General features: G+C 36.4%; 1 protein-coding gene across 1 annotated transcript; it reads left to right on the forward strand.

Annotated features, from left to right (window-relative positions):
* The first annotated feature begins 5,408 nt into the window (after window positions 1-5,408).
* Window positions 5,409-12,084, forward strand: LOC108666711 (protein regulator of cytokinesis 1-like). The gene is made up of 11 exons (XM_018153626.2): window positions 5,409-5,694; window positions 5,965-6,063; window positions 6,485-6,634; window positions 6,967-7,080; window positions 7,455-7,637; window positions 8,226-8,366; window positions 8,715-8,849; window positions 9,242-9,414; window positions 9,914-9,974; window positions 10,714-10,854; window positions 11,926-12,084. Exons 1-11 carry the CDS (start codon window positions 5,524-5,526, stop codon window positions 12,082-12,084), a joined length of 1,527 nt encoding a protein of 508 aa, XP_018009115.1. The 5' UTR covers window positions 5,409-5,523.
* The last annotated feature ends 4,376 nt before the right edge of the window (window positions 12,085-16,460 follow it).

Here is a 16,460-nt window from a genome sequence, read left to right on the forward strand (position 1 = left end):
ACACTTGATAGACAGTACTTGCAGTTGCAGACTGCAGTCTATCACTACAAAATTGATTGCAGAAATTGTGACAAATCCTGAAATTTGTGTTACCATTTGAATTCATGAGGTAATAAATTCAGAATTGGATTAATAATGGTTTTTGTTTTGAAGCTCAATCAAGTCATTCCAATTCCAGTGTATTAACTTGCTCAGTTTAGTTCCAAAATGTAACCATGTGCACAAAAAATTTATTTTCTCTGATCTCAATGAAACTTATACAGCTGCAGCCCAGCCCTCACAGCCCGGTGCAGGGCTGGTCACAGTGTGGAAATCCAGAGGGGTAATATATTAACTGGTAAACATAGCAAATTGGAAAGCAGGACCCAAAAATCTGGATCGTCCAGCACACTTCCACTTTTAGTCCATCATCATCACTGATGAGTCTCTGCAAGATGCCACAGCTGTTTCTTTGAAAAAAACAGTGCTTGCATCATCACAGTAACAAGAATCCAATCAACGCTTGAACGCGTCCAACGTAACAGTCACAAGAATCCAATCAATGCTTGAACGCGTCCAACGTCACAGTCACATGAATCCAATCATTGCTAGAATGTGTGCAGTGCCAGTCACAAGAATCCAATTACCATCAGAACGCGTGCAACGTCACTGCCACTGGAATCCAAACAGCGTTAGAAAGCTAGAATGGACCGCCCCAAATGCACACATTGTTAACGCACTAATGCTAATTTAAGTTTGAGACTTTTAAATAAGTCTGTGAATATATTAGGAATCCTTTAAGTATACTTGTATTTGCTGATTTCAAGTCGTAAATAAATTAATAGATGATTAAGTTAAGAGACTGTTATAGACACATAAAAACTAATTCCGACACAGCTTGGAATTAGACATACACAGCTCGTTCCAATCTGGGTGCAAAAATTAAAATTTTCTTAGTTAAAAGCTTAATAGCTCTTAATTAAAAGCCTATATAAGTAGTGTTCAATATTCAATAGTGTTCTAATTCCAAGCTGTGTCATATTCCAATACAGCTCACACAGCGATTGGAATTCGAACACAAGAGTCTCAGCATTACAAATTAGTAGAGTTTGAAGCGCGGCCAGAATTAGTCTCACAAAATGCCAAATTTAGTTGCACAGTGTTGCACTGTGTAAGAATATATGAATTTGGTAGGTTTGCATTCTAAAGGCTTTTAAATAAATATGGCAACATTTCGTGACGCTTCAATGTTGCTGGCGTCAGTGGCGTGTAGTGCCGTGTTTGGAGAGTGAGGTAAAGCAAACAGAACGCGAGTTGCACATACGTTTTTTTTATAGTCATTCATTTTTTGCTACATCCTTAAAGTGTTGGAATATACTGCATTTACCCTACTTCAACATTCCCACCAAAATATCCTGCACAACGTAACAACAAGTCAACCTAATACGTTTCCATATAGGGTAAACACACCATATTCCGACACCTTAAGGACGTGTCAAGAAATAAATGGCTATAAATAGATCAGCGTATGCGCCAGCATTGATAAAACGTCACAAACTGTTGCCATATTTATTTAAAAGCCTTTAGAATTCAAATCTACCAAATTGCTGAATTCTGACACTGTGTGTGACTGAATGCAGCATATTGTGAGACTAATTCTGACAGTGCTTCAAAATCGTAATTTGTAATTCTGACACCCTGTGTTGGAATAGGGTAAACACGCCATATTCTGACACTGTGGATAATTCCGACACCCCTCAACTTTTTCCTTTATATTAAGCTTGGCCTTAGTTCCACACGTGCGTGGATGGTTGAAATAGTGACATCATACTATTGCATGCAAGATTTCCGCAAAACACTAGGTCTAGCAGGAAAATGTTAAGATCTGCAGAGCGAAAGTCCAAGTCAACTAGTGAAAACTTTGAAACCTGTATGAAAGTTGAAAGTCAACCTTGCTTTACTAAATAGTGGTAAACTGTTTGTGTAGAAAGAATATTATGGTTTGAGACTTTTAAATAAGTCTGTGTATATATTAGGAATCCTTTAAGCATACTTGTATTATCGCATTTTAAGTGGTAAATAAATTAATAGATGATTAATTTATGAGAGGGTTTTAGACACATAAAAACTAATTAACATAACACAGAGAAAACACATTGTGTCAGCCCAGTCTGTGCAGATGGAAATGAAGTTCACCTCCTTATTGCATTCAAATTGAAACACCTGCACTTCACCCCAATAGGGTAGGAACTCAAGCATAGCTGCTCATTCAGTATGCAATAATTATTTGAGGCTGGATGACAAGCAGCCTTGTTTAGAAGTTTCTCTGCAAATTTGCTGAAACAACAAAAATACAAATACAAATTTCCAGATTTTTGAGTTTCACAATCTACAAAACTCGCATACGCAACACTTGAACTGTCAATCTAGCAGCCAAAAATCAAATAAGTAACCCCAAACTGTGTATGCTGCACAGATAGTCATCAACCCTTGGATGTGGCAAGCTTAGCTTATTGGAGGCATAACTAGGAAAAATGATATTAGAATTCTTGCCCCTTCATGAGGAGGATTTGTGAACATGTTAAGTTGTGTGTCAGACAAGCCTTCCTGAAAAAATATTAGTGCAGCTTTTGTATGAAGGGGATTCATCTTCTGAATAAGTCAATGTATGACAATTAATGTCTGGATAAAAAATTCAAAATGTATCATTCTTGGGGGAGGACTGGAAAGCGAAAAGATGTGAATGGCAGTCCAATCTGTCAACCTTCATGTGCAGAAAAAGAAAATGAGCTAGTTGAAATTGACTACAATGTTTCCACAGCAGGAGACATGTGGTCCTGATATTATTTGTAGAGGAAAGTGAGAAAGAGCATTATAGAGAAAGAAAGAGGAAGCCAAAAATATAGTGAAAAGTCCATTACAGCAACAGAATAAGTGGCAGAAGCAAATCTACCAAGACAAGTAGACAATGTCTTATATGAATTGAGCATTAAAATAAAAACAATAAATAAATTAGACAACTGGCCAACCTAAAGCGACCTGAAGAAATGTTGGAAAAAAAACCATACTTAAGTGTAACCAATTACACAATAGAATAGAATAGAATAGAAGTGTCGGCGCTGAAGAAATAGGCCCATGGCCTGTTGCCGATTCTTGAACTTTTCGTGACTTGATTCACAAGGGATCCGGCCTTTGGAACCCGATCTTTCCATAGCTGACGATTGATTGAGATAGCTGCTGGACATCCTGCATCTAGGAACTCGAAAGAGCGTCTGATCAGTCCAAGTCGTTTATTGGCTTTATTAACTTGACCTTCAATATGCTTAGAAAATTTCAACTTTTCAACAATGGCTGACTATCAGATCATATGACAGGCAATGACACTAATGGACTATACATGTAGCATTTATCAGTGCTCTACAATGAACCAAAGCCAACTTACTATTAGGACAAGCCAAACAAATTTTTCTAGTGACAAAAACTCTTATGTGACTTATATTGAAGCTGACTTCCTACAACACAAGACAGTAACAAGTGGTTGCTTCATCAACTAATGTGTTTCTAGGTGGGTAATATTGAATATCAGGTCTATTCTCTGATTGAAACCCTTGTAACGTAAAAATTACCAGTTGGTCCTGTCTTACTGGAATGAATTGCTGTCTACCAGCAGTTTCATACTTCCATCACATAGTAGTGTCAGGTGTCTGTTTCTGGGACCACCTGATGGATTTGTACTGAGAGTCTGGGTACTTATTGTTCCAAGTGTGACTAAGGCAGGACAAGTGAAACACGATTAACGCTAGAACTATTATAATAATAAACTGGCTCGGTGAGTACAGAAGGACGAACTGAGAGTCTGGGTACTTATTGTTCCAAGTGTGACTAAGGCAGGACAAGTGAAACACGATTAACGCTAGAACTATTATAATAATAAACTGGCTCGGTGAGTACAGAATGACAGGGATTGACAGGTACAGCACAAGTATGTGCCAGAGGAGCGGCTAGCAAGATGACGGCTAGGCAGTACCGCTACAACTGACGAGCAGTGCACAGATCGAGCTATATATATAGGCCTTAACAGGGATGACGTCACTGAGTGTGACTCTACCATGTGGGTACAGAACATGTTATAAGAGGGTGACGTATGATAACCTAGAGGGTGATAGAAGATCACCTGACATCTCCCCCCGTGGGTATAGTCATAAGTCATAAGTTCATATCATATTATATAATCATTTTGTTTATAATTACACAAATCAGCTCCTACAGTGTAAAATAATCATTTTGAGGTATAACATTTCTGATATAATCTTTGCAGTCCACAATTAATTCAATTCTGACTGCAGTCACTGTTAATATAAATCAAAAGTTCCCATTGTATTCTATAGAAAATGCATGCTGGTCATTTTTGACCCTCTTATGCAAACATGTGGTAGTGATAGAAAAACTAAATTTTCTTAAAATTTATAAAATGTGTGGTAAATGTGTAAATATGATGTGCATAGAATGTCATAGATAGAATTGTGCACTGGGCAACATAGAATGAGAACTGATAAAGCTTAAGTACAATATAATTCTCTATAAAATATGATGATTGTCACTAAAATAATCCTCTCTCTTCAGGCATGTTTTTTTACTATTTTTATTGTTATAGTGAATTCACTTGACCCTATTAAAATGCACTAAATTACAAGCCCACTCCTGTAAGCTTAGATAGAGAAGAAATGCTATATATATGGCTGCTTATATGAGGCTTGCAATGAACAAGGTTGTTGTCAATGCTCAATGGTATGTCAATGGATATTGTAATATCACATCAATAAAACAGTAATGGATGGATATGGTAAAATCATTTCATTAAAGGAAAAACAAGTATAAATCACAGGAAATGTAATTAATTCTACAACTACATCATCTACAAAGGAAGAGGAGGATGTTGTTGTACCTACTGTTACTAAGGAACTAGTACACTTTGCATGATTAGGTTTTATTTCAAGTGTCTTGAATTGCCTCCTTCCCAGGGGTAATATGGGATGCTTTTATTTTGTGTCTGGCACCGTACAAATAGCATATAGAATTTTTTCGGAGAAACCATATGATAGCCCTCACAAAGACCTTCAAAATGAGCCCAAATTCATAAATGAAATGTTTCATTTATTAATAAAAAACTCTCAAAATCATCCATTTTTTACACGTTGGATGGTATATTCCAACCCTGAAGGCTGGTTATTTTTTACTTCTGACTTACTACAAAACGACTGCAATTTAATAATCACTGTAGTGATTTTACATTAAATATTGGTACAAAAATTCAATTGGGAATTCATAAAGCATATATCACACAAATGTGGCTTCAAATTGCTTTATCCCGACTTGAAAGGTGTCACTTTCATTATGCTAAAAACCACTTAGTACGATAAGTAGACAAATTCCCCTTTGGATATGACAATGTTATTCTTCTTTCCTAAGGAAATATACTTAAAAGGACAAGAAATTTGAGGTTTCAAATATTTGGACTGAATTGATTGGAATTAATGTAAGAAGATGTCAGCATCATTCAGTAGGGTTGGTGATGAAGGAGTCAATGAGTCCCTGTTGAAACAGCTTGCATCCTACATGGAGGATATGCAGCGCCTGCTTACCAAGCTACATCAGCTATGGAAAGAAGTTGGATTTTCTACGTCAGATCAGCTCAAACGAATTGCTGATCTCAAGGTACAGAATTTGGCTCTAAGCTGTGTTCATTTCTTCTAACTGAACTACAGTTTATTCATTACTGTATGTGAATTGAAAGTTTTTGTGATCATGGGACTAACTTGTCTTTTCCACTTATAATACTAATTTTCAACAGATTTTAATTAATTAAGTTGTTGCTTTTCATGGAACATTTCCAAATTTAAACTCTTATTATATATGTATTAAAAATTTAACATGAATACTCATCATTGCATATGTTATTATTGATATTTTTTCAATTTTTAACAGAACCGCGTTAAAGAGTTTTATGCTGAGGAGAAGGCTCACAAGAAGATGCTCATCGATGAAGTTGAAGAAAAATCAAAAGAAGTCTTCACATTATCAAAAGTATGTTTGATAATTTTCTCAAATTGTGTGATTTATGTAAAGTATTTTATTTTTTGCTAAGCTAAATGAAGAGGGGTTTAATTTTTTTAAAGTAAGACTAGTAATTTTATTACCTTGCCAATATTAATTATTTTTAGTTGGTTGATTTGTAATTTGAAACATAAATATGGCATGTTTGCTTGAATCATACTCTTCATTTGGGAGTCTACTCAATAGTGCCATCCACAGGTGAGGGGCGTTAAGTGGATATAATCTCTGAAAAACAATAAAATTATAATTAAAATTTCCCATGTATTTCCATGGGAAATCCATTCCCTACTATACCCATCCAAAGGTATGGATAATTTTTCAATCAATGCCATCAGTTCCATAACATTTGCCTGGTGAACGACACTGTCATTAGCATTTGTTTTCCCTACAGGAACTGGGAGTAAATGCAGATGAGCTCTACACCAATGACAGCCTCTCCCTCCTGCAAATGGACCAGCACCTGAGCCATCGCCTCCAGTCCCTCAGGCAGGAGGTCTCCAGCAGACACAAAGATCTACAAAAGCTGCTCAAAGAAGAAGAGGTGATTTGTTTTAAATAAATTAGTAATTAATTAATTGTCACATTACATCTTTAATATCAGAAATATTGTGAAGACTTTTTTGCCCAAATTAACATGTTTCAATTTCTGACATTGCTGGATACAGCCACATTCATATTTGTTTTTATGATTCTTATGGTTTAGGTCTCCTTACCATCAACTCTAGTCTGATAAAAATTGTTCCTCTTCTGAATTGATAAGTAATTGTTTCTGCATAAATTTAATAAGCTTAACTAAATATTTCTCATGTCACAATAGTGTAAAGCAATCAAATTGAGTTTTGGTATAGAACTTCATCTGTAGTTTGCTTGCAGGAATTGTGTTCTGAGTTGCTGGAAGAGGTCTCATCTCCTTGTGCTGGCACGGTGCCAAGCAAGGAGGAAATTGCCAGCGTACAGCGCAGAATTAACACTCTGATGCAGGAGAAGGTGAGGGCAGCAAGTGGGAATCAAGAACTTTGATTGAAAATATTTTCATTGCTTTTAAAGGTGCCTTGATTGATTGGAAATTATCCCCAAGTGGTTTTGTGAGTTTGCCACTGAATTTGAACAAAAATACCATTATAATTTCAGATACCGGTAAACTAAATTCATTTATTATTATGCAGTGGTAGACAGATTTATATACTTATTGCACATGTTCTAATTTTATTTTTCAATAACTGCAAAATAATCTTCTGGTTCTGATGTATGAATTATTTTTTAATTTTCTTATTTCTCTTTATTTATTTTCTTGGGAAATATTGGAGACTTATTGACATTTAATTGAATCCAGTGGAATGATATCATAATCACATCCACAGAAACATCGTCTACACACATTCCGCGCGCTCAAGGAGCAGATCTCAGGATTGATCGTTGAGTTGGACCAGCCTGCAAACAGCAGCTTCCCCACGAACATCATTCACTCAAACGAAGGCCTTGGTACACTTTCCCTTCACAACCTTGACGCCATGAAACGTCTCAAGTCTGATCTCACTGCTAAGGTAATCTATCTGCACGTATTTGGTTTTTTGTTTGGTCTCGGCAAATGCTTTAATGCTCACACAGCAAAATGCTTTATCTGTCATGTTATGTTTGCCGTTTCATTTCAAGTGTATTGATATGCCGCCTATTTTGGCCTGAAGAGATATTACTTTATTACTGTTATCGTATAAGAATCTATGGCCACCATGTACATATGCACAGGCACAAAATATCAGCAAATACAAGATATAAGAGGGACTCGAGTCTTGCTAAGCATCTTGATGCCTTTCTATATAAAGGTTGGACTCTTGAATAAAATGTTATTGAAATAATTTAATAAAGCACATATATAAATTTTATGAAAAATTCGCAATCAATAGTGAGGTAGTGCTGATCTTTGAAATTTGTACAGTTTAATTAGATACCGGTAGTCCTTTAAAATAACTAAATAAATAGGATCACAGTACAACAAAAGGCATTTAATTTGAATTTCATTTTGTTTTTGATCATGATCACGCTAACGTTAGAACATTTTAATAGCATCTGTTGGTTAATTCCTAATCTTAAAATGTTGGACTGCTGTTTCTAATCAGGCTAATTCCTTGCAGGTTTCTGCTAACAAACGAGAGTTGAAACAGCTGCAACAAAAAGTCCAGGAGTTGTGGGACCGTCTGTCGGTGCCTCAGTTGGACAGAGAGCACATGCTGCTTGACAACATCTCAGGAAAGACTCCGGCTGACCTTACTTTGGTGAGATTTCTAACATTATATCAGTCATTGATTCCAGGATTTATTTAAAAACTTCCTATGTGCCGACTTAACTTTAAGTAAAATGATTTGATTTTTTTTGTGGTAATTTTTCAATTAAAGTAGTTCAATTAAACTCTCATGTCACACATTTTTTTTAGTTTTTAAGGATCAGTATTGAGTATGTATCTCTTAATATGACTTGGAGTTTCTGAAACATTCCATGACTGGCAGATTAGGTTTGAGTAACTCCTCCTGAAATGAAGTTCTACTTATATATATTTATGTCTCGATAATATAATAAAACCTGTTCTGCACGTCATGGTACTCAGGCACATTTAATTATTTCAGTACCGAGCAGAGTTGCTCCGTCTGGAAGAAATGAAGAAAGCGAATATTTCTCGCAATATTGATGCCTTGAGAACTGAGGTAGAGCTTTGGTGGCAGCGATGCTACGTCGGGGATGACGAAAAACTTCAATGTGAGGTCTGTAACTGTACCTTCTTCAACAGACTCTTTAATGGATGTAATTTGCGTTCAGATTTAATGGATTAATATATGTATATATTTTTAATTATGGTCTAATAATCGGTTTGGTGCAATAATTGGTTGTAACGATTTTATGGGAAGCTATTTTCCCTAAAGTATATCTTTCAATGGTATAATTTTTGTTACAATTGACTTTTATCATTAATTATTTTAGTTTATTTTGCTCGGTATCTAAAACGTCTGCGCTGGATAAGGTTGCGCCGAAAATAGGAATAGAAGACTAAATTTTTTCATGCGCTTTAACGCACCAAGGAGAGTGTATAAAAAAAATGTGAATTTTGAACTATTTATTTTTTCTTATAAACTCGACCACTAAAAATCTTTTTTAGGTCTTCTACAAGACCGAGACCAACGACGAAGTTCTTATGGGACTGGAAGCCGAAGTAGAGCGCCTGAAAGAGAAGCATGCAGCGGCCCAGCACATCTATGACAAGCTTGACCTCAGAGATAGCCTGTGGAATAAACTTATTAAACTAGAGCTCGGACCCAATGATCCATCACGGTGAGGAGTGTTAAATTAAACTACTACATTCCGGTCATTCGTTCTGTCATGGCGAGTATATTAAGTGTTCATATCCACGTATAGAAATAACTTGTCTTTTGGCTCCCTGTGAGAAACTGAGTTCTTTTTTTAGCTTCACTCAATGCGTGTTTAACTATCAAAAAGCTTAACCTTGATTTGCAATTTTATATCTACATTTTCATTTTTAAAAAAACGATTGATTAAACTTGAAAGTAACAGCTTAGTTTCCTATTTTTTCGTAATTCCGGCTGTCCTTATGCTGCTAGAAATGCAGGCGTTTTAGAAATTATGAGAATCTTGTAATTTTCTTGATTATCATAAATTTTCTACACCCTATGAGCTAGTATCGTAATCTTTTAAAAATATTTTTAATTTCTCGATCCACCTAATGAAGTTCTTTCATTAGCTATAAGAATCTTGTAAATACTTTGTATTATCTTGATAACATCCTGTTCCTATAATATTTTATTGTTCACAGCCTCTTCAAGAACCGGTTACGCGCGTTCGACACGCTGCCGCGCGTCGAAGCTCAACTCAAGGTCTGATAATTAGTCTCTACCTTGCACTTTAGAATTAACCCCTGGATTATTAAGCATTCAAGCTTTTGAATTATTCACGCCAATTGACTTCTTAACGGATTAATTAATTTCGTATTGATTGATGTGAGGAGATTTGTTTGCAAAATTTTTTATTTCCAATCAAGTTCCGTATTTAATGTGCCTCAATGCGTGAAAAATTCTCCGTTACATCTATACTTATCCTTTAATTATTAATTTGAGAGCATACGATATCTGTACAAGGATTGGTTATTACCAAGAGCACAATATTATGTGATATAATATTAAATGTTCATGCAAAGTGCTTGTATTATAATTTTCAATTACATGGTTAAATGTAGTGAAATAGACATTATAATCCTAATCTTAATAGCTGGTTTTATTGGCTAATCATCAGTACCTTAAAATTGGATTTTCACTATCAATGCTGAATTATAAACATTAATTCTTGTACCTGACTAATTTGTTATTCAACTTTATGGGTTTCTTTCATGTAATCATGACAAGTCATGTAATCATCACAATCCTTGGTTTTATTCTTAGAATGTGGGCAAGTTGTAGGCAGTGGAGGACAAACATTTAATTTCAAAGCCATGCGATAAGGAATTAACATTAGTGAACATTTGTGATGACAATAATACTTCGTATAGACTTCAGTATTATTCACTCGCCTAATTTCCTTTTTTTTTTTGTTTATATTATATTTACTTTTTATCCACAGGAATCTGTAAGTGCTTGGGAGTTAGAGCAAAAAGTCCGTCTAGGCAGGCCAGTCGTGTTCACCGTACGGGGCGTGCCATTACACGACTTCATGCACCGGGAGCAGTACACGGACAGCAAACACCTGCAGGCCAAGGAGAGGGTTAGTGCTCATATCCATGCGTAGATTGTTTTGTAGCTGCTTCTTGGTAAGTTGAATTCTTAATACGTTTGATATGTTATGTGAGAGGCCATGTTGTAACTGCAATATCTTGTAATCCATAAATTTGTTTGTTAACAGTATAATGTACTGCTCATTAATTGTAGCTGCTGTGTAGTGGCTATATGCTGTGTAGTGGCCAAGGTATGAACAACGAGGCTTTCACATTCTGAGTGACTGGCAGAGCTTTATGTACGAGACTTGAGTAAAAAAAATGAATGTCAGGAGCGAAACTTTTAAAATCAGAAGACTGAGACTAGAATAATTGTTCGCGTGGTTCGCCAAGCAAGTACCGAAAACCCACCCATGTATCAACCTTCTAACGTCATTCTCATAGGTCGGAATTAAACTAACTATGCTAACTCTCGAATTCGACTTTGTTGCAAATTCATTCATGTAAACAATTAGCTATCTTGTAGCTGTTTCCACACATGGTTATCAGGCTACCAAAATCGTTGCAATGGCCTCCCATACTACTTATGTACCATACATCTTACATGTAATCTAGTCTAGTACAATCTATATTTATACAGGTTTGGTTGAAGACCAGAGCGTACTTTTTATTTACGATTTTCTTATTGTTTTTTTCGATAAGCCGAACGAAATTTCTAGCTGGAGCTTGGAGATCAAAAAGCAGGTTCTGGATTTCAGTTGACACTGAAATATATAGAGTTCACTACAATACAATCTATACGTATACTCGAGCTTCTAGTAGTGTAACATCCCTAATTTTTGAGAGCCTTCTAACCAGTTAACTCTAATTTGTAATTTGCGAAGAGATTTCAGTACCATGAAGAATATTCTTTCAGCTCCTGAAAATAGTTTTGGGCATAATCGAACTGTAAAAGTTTTTGGTCTTCGTTATATATGCTTCATCATTATCGTTAAAAAAATTTGTTCTTGCTCAGGTCTTCACTGAAAAGATTATGGGCGGTAGATAAATTTGAACTGGCAAAATAGATATTTGATCACTATTAATTTGAGTTACATTATAACATTTTTGAGATTTTCCAGAGTCAACGAAGAGTCCTAACAGACCACTCTCCCAGTGGTCGTCGCGATGTTACTCTCCGTCAGTCGCGACGTCTGCGTGCCAAAGGCGCCGCCACAGGCGGCCGCATCTGCTCGCTTACGGCTGGCAAATGTGCTCTAATACAGTCACCGTCTTGGTAAATATGTTTTGTCTTCAATGTCGCGGCATCTCATCTACTTGTTGCTTTCATCGTTTTGTGGTGTTGGTCCAATTATAAAGTAGCCAATTCAAAAACGATAAATTGCTCACAAATCTGCGCTGAAAAATTTATTGCATATCTAACTAGTAGGTTTAACAGTCTTTTCTTCTTTTGCGCTGATTACGGTAAGAATAGCGAAAGAATTGACTCGAGTCTGCCTGTTCATAAAAAGTTCATAAGGATATTTAAATAGAATACACCGGCATTGAAACTTGCCAAAACGCGCGTCAAGTTATTTCAACGTGTAACTTTTTAATTGGATATATATTTTCAATAAAAACCTTATTTTATCAAGTGAAAATCTGTATTTGAAGGATAACCCAGTTGTCCAAAGGCAATGAAATATAAATCCCAATTTAAATTATTGTACCGTGTGTCAAAGAAAATTGTTTACGATGTTTTTTTTTTATTTTAACCTTATAGCACACATATTCTCTACAATCTACTAAAGTTTCTCATTATCTAATTTGATATAAAATAATTTTTTAATAGTTGCACAGTGTTTTAAACATCGCTTCATGATTCAGCCACAAGTCTTTTTCTGACATCTGATGACCTCGCTGCGTATCTAAATTCGTTTGGACCTAATGTCATGGAGGCAATCTTGCGAAGACGTTTCCGCTTGCTTGTTCGTTCACCAGGTCTGATCGTGGATACGATCACCGCAGGTCTTGGACCGTGTTAATCAGGTCTGATAGTGGATACGATCACCGCAGGTCTATTGGACCATGTTCACCAGGTCTGATCGTGGATACGATCACCGCAGGTCTACTGGACCATGTTCACCAGGTCTGATCGTGGATACGATCACCGCAGGTCTACTGGACCATGTTCACCAGGTCTGATAGCGGATACGATCTCCGCAGGTCTATTGGACCATGTTCACCAGGTCTGATAGTGGTGTTTGGAGTCTTTATTGTTAAACAGCCAAAATATATTTGCTCATCCATATTTTTTGCTCCCGAAATTTTTGCGTGATTTTTTACCATAACCAGAAGTAATATTCGACATCATTGGTCATCAGAAGACAGCAAAGCCCTTCATAGTGTCAAGGTGGTCTCAATGAGTTTATCACGTTAGTGATCAAACAGAGCCTAAGCATGGGCTACATAGTGATGTTACATCTGATAGGATTTTATTTAATACCTTAATCAACTAATATATTACGAAAATCAATTTTCTTGAGATTTTCGCTTTCACAGTTAAATACCGTTCTGATTAATAGAATAAGAATGGGAATATTTCAACTAAATAAGTCGGTGGTGAAATTGCGTGCCTGTAATATGACAACAATGTCCAATTTTTATTGTCCGTTGTCCATGATTAATCATGGATCAATTGCAGCTATTCAGCTTCCAAGCATTTGTATAATGCATTTAATTATTATTATTATTTTTTTTTTTTGAAGCTGGTCACGAGTCAAACGTCTACGGTCAAACAGCCATTCACGATAAAGCTGGGCAGTACCGTCGTAGTCCAAACCACAATTTCACTAAAAAACGCCACCGAAATCAACGGTTCATGGAAAGCTTGACATTAACTTATCACAATAATTACGTACGATGATGAACCGTTGATATCCCTACCAGTGTGCGAATAAAGCTTCTCTATTTGAAAATTTCTGTAATTATTATCCTTCAAATTTTAAGTATAAATTAAATAAGTTAAGTATTAAGTAGTTTGCCAGCACCGACTGCACGCAGGTTCTTTACAACAACCGTAATTGCAAGTGGCATAAAATTATCCTTAACTGCAATAAAAGACGCTCACGCCTCAAGACCTCGGCCGTTCCCAAGCCTGAAATAGTTACGTTCAAATGTCAAGTGAACAAATCATGGCAACGTCCTTGATGATCTGCTGGCATGCAGGTCTCGGACAAAAACGCGGCCTGTCTTCAGTGAGTGAGCGTAGAATATCTCGCACAATACTGAACGTAGCTCGATGAAACTTGGTACACATAATCATTAGAGCCTAACGGTGATGTTTAGCTCGACTTTCTGAAGAAAAGTCTACGGTTCACCACATATCAGCNATATTGTAATCAATATATAACAAATAGTCAAATAGTTAAAGACTACTTATAGCCTTGTAAGAATTAGCTAAGCTGCTAGCTACATACAATGTATTGCACACTTGATGCCTCTGTACCAAAAACATTCAATTTATTGGAACCTAATACACACTAAAGGCAACAAGTTTATATACCAATTTGTCATTTATAGTACATTTATACTAAACCATGAATAACAATACCTCAATTAGGCTCAATATAAATTAAAGACTGCCACGCAATATATTTAAATATATGAAAAAATCAAAAAAATAAAAAAAAAAAATCATGATTTTTTATAAAAAAATCAAGTGATTTAATCACATGATTTAATCATTTTGATTTAATCATTGCCAACCCTGTTCAAACGTGTTATTACTTGTAAAAATTTTCCTGAATGTAGGTATTAAAAATGACAGCATTGAGAAAATTGCTTGTGCATTAGCATCATAGCATGCACTACGTATAGCGGCCATGGTGGTTTTTGAGGAAATCCTTGGGCATTTAGCCCCAGCACTCTAGCAGGCACACTGTGGCGCTCCAAAGCAAAAAAACCTAGATCTAGGTTTTATGCTTCCTGCTAGACTTCTAGGTTTTTCATTAACAAACTGATCTTAATATAATTTTTTTCAGAATTTTGCACTGAATGCAAAAATCTGTCAATAATTATTGCCAAGAAAGGGAGAACTGCTACGAGACTTACGAGATGGAGCCATTTTACAGGAGATATGAAAGTAGATTACTGGATGCAAGACATGTTGATAAAGCTGCTGTTTATGAGGATGATGAGGAGGAATGATAATTGTAATATGTTAAATGCCTGTTCATTGTTCAAAAATGTTAGAAATATGTTAAATTGTAATTTATTTTCATCCCTCTATATTCATACTGCTCATTCATATGTGAACAACAAGGAATTAATACAATTAATTACATGTTAGGAGAAATCTTGTTTTTTTTTTTAATTATAATCTGGGTTTTTAAAAAAATAGTCACTGGCACTGGTAGTGGTATTCTCGTAACCGTAAGGGGTAACTTTGGTCTTAAGAAATAGTTGGTTACCAATTAAAAAAGTTAGGTGTCAGTAAAATGGCTGACTAGACAAAAGTATCACTAGGGTAAATGCGGTATATTCCGACACATTAAGGACGCATCGAGAAATGAAAAACTATAAAAAAAACCGTATGTGTTACGTAAGTTTTGTTGCCTTCACATGACTCTCAAAACACTTCACTACGCGACAGCAACGATGAAACGTCACAAAATGTTGCCATATTTATTAAAAAGCCTTTAGAATGAGCCTATGGAAAACAGGCGCTCAACTGCAGCACTGGATGGGATGGCTGTGTTGTACTTAACAAAAAGGTTCATCAACACCTGCTCGCCCAAGAAGGCAACGTCAGTCAATTCCTCCATCAAGCTGCTTTCCAGCCTGGTCTTCACCAAATTCTGTGCCTTGGACTTCAGTGACCCATGGCTCCTCCTGCACTCCATGGACTGAGTAATGCTGCTGAAGAGCCTGAAGAAGTCATCTTTCCCATCCTCGTCATTGCTGGTGGTGCTGCTGCCCTCCTCAACGGTCTCCCTCAGAGCTGTCTCCACGGCGGTCTCCATGGCTTTCTGTACCCGTCTGAGATGGCTGTTATTATGCTTTTCCAGCCAGAATAGGCAAAACTTAGGGTGGAAGGCTGCTGCCAGCTGGCACTCCTTGTCTTCTAGGAGGGACCCAAACCTTTTCGTGATGCCTGCCAGCATTGCGTCCACCAGAGGACTGCAGTACAGGACGTCTTGTGTTACTGCCAGTAACACAAGACGTGATTGGCTGACAAACATTTGATGACATAGTCAGCCGTCAGTGTGGGCGTGGCACATGGCTTACGATACTTAGCATTAAATCAGAGATTTTAAAACATTTTTAGCGGACTGCCAGTTAGCGGAACTAAATTTAGCGGAAGCTAATTGGTCCGCTAAAGGTTTTCAAAGTTAGCTGAACAGCTAATCCGATAAGGAAAAAGTTAGCTTCGCTAATTAGCGGTTAGAACAGAACTGTGCCCACCACTGCACAGTTGCAGTAAAATGAGTCTGAATGACTAGTGACTACAAATCTCCAATCAGTTTGATCATGAAAATAAATCAATTAATACTTATACATGGAATCAGGAATGATCACAATTCACGAATAAATATTACTTACTAAGTTACTATGCTCAGAAAATGAAGACTAGCTTAGTCAGTTATCAGTAACCCACTCTAGGAGAAACTGGAGA

This window comes from Hyalella azteca, unplaced genomic scaffold (genome assembly GCF_000764305.2).
Source record: "Hyalella azteca isolate HAZT.00-mixed unplaced genomic scaffold, Hazt_2.0.2 contig8644, whole genome shotgun sequence".
NCBI lineage: Eukaryota > Metazoa > Arthropoda > Malacostraca > Amphipoda > Hyalellidae > Hyalella > Hyalella azteca.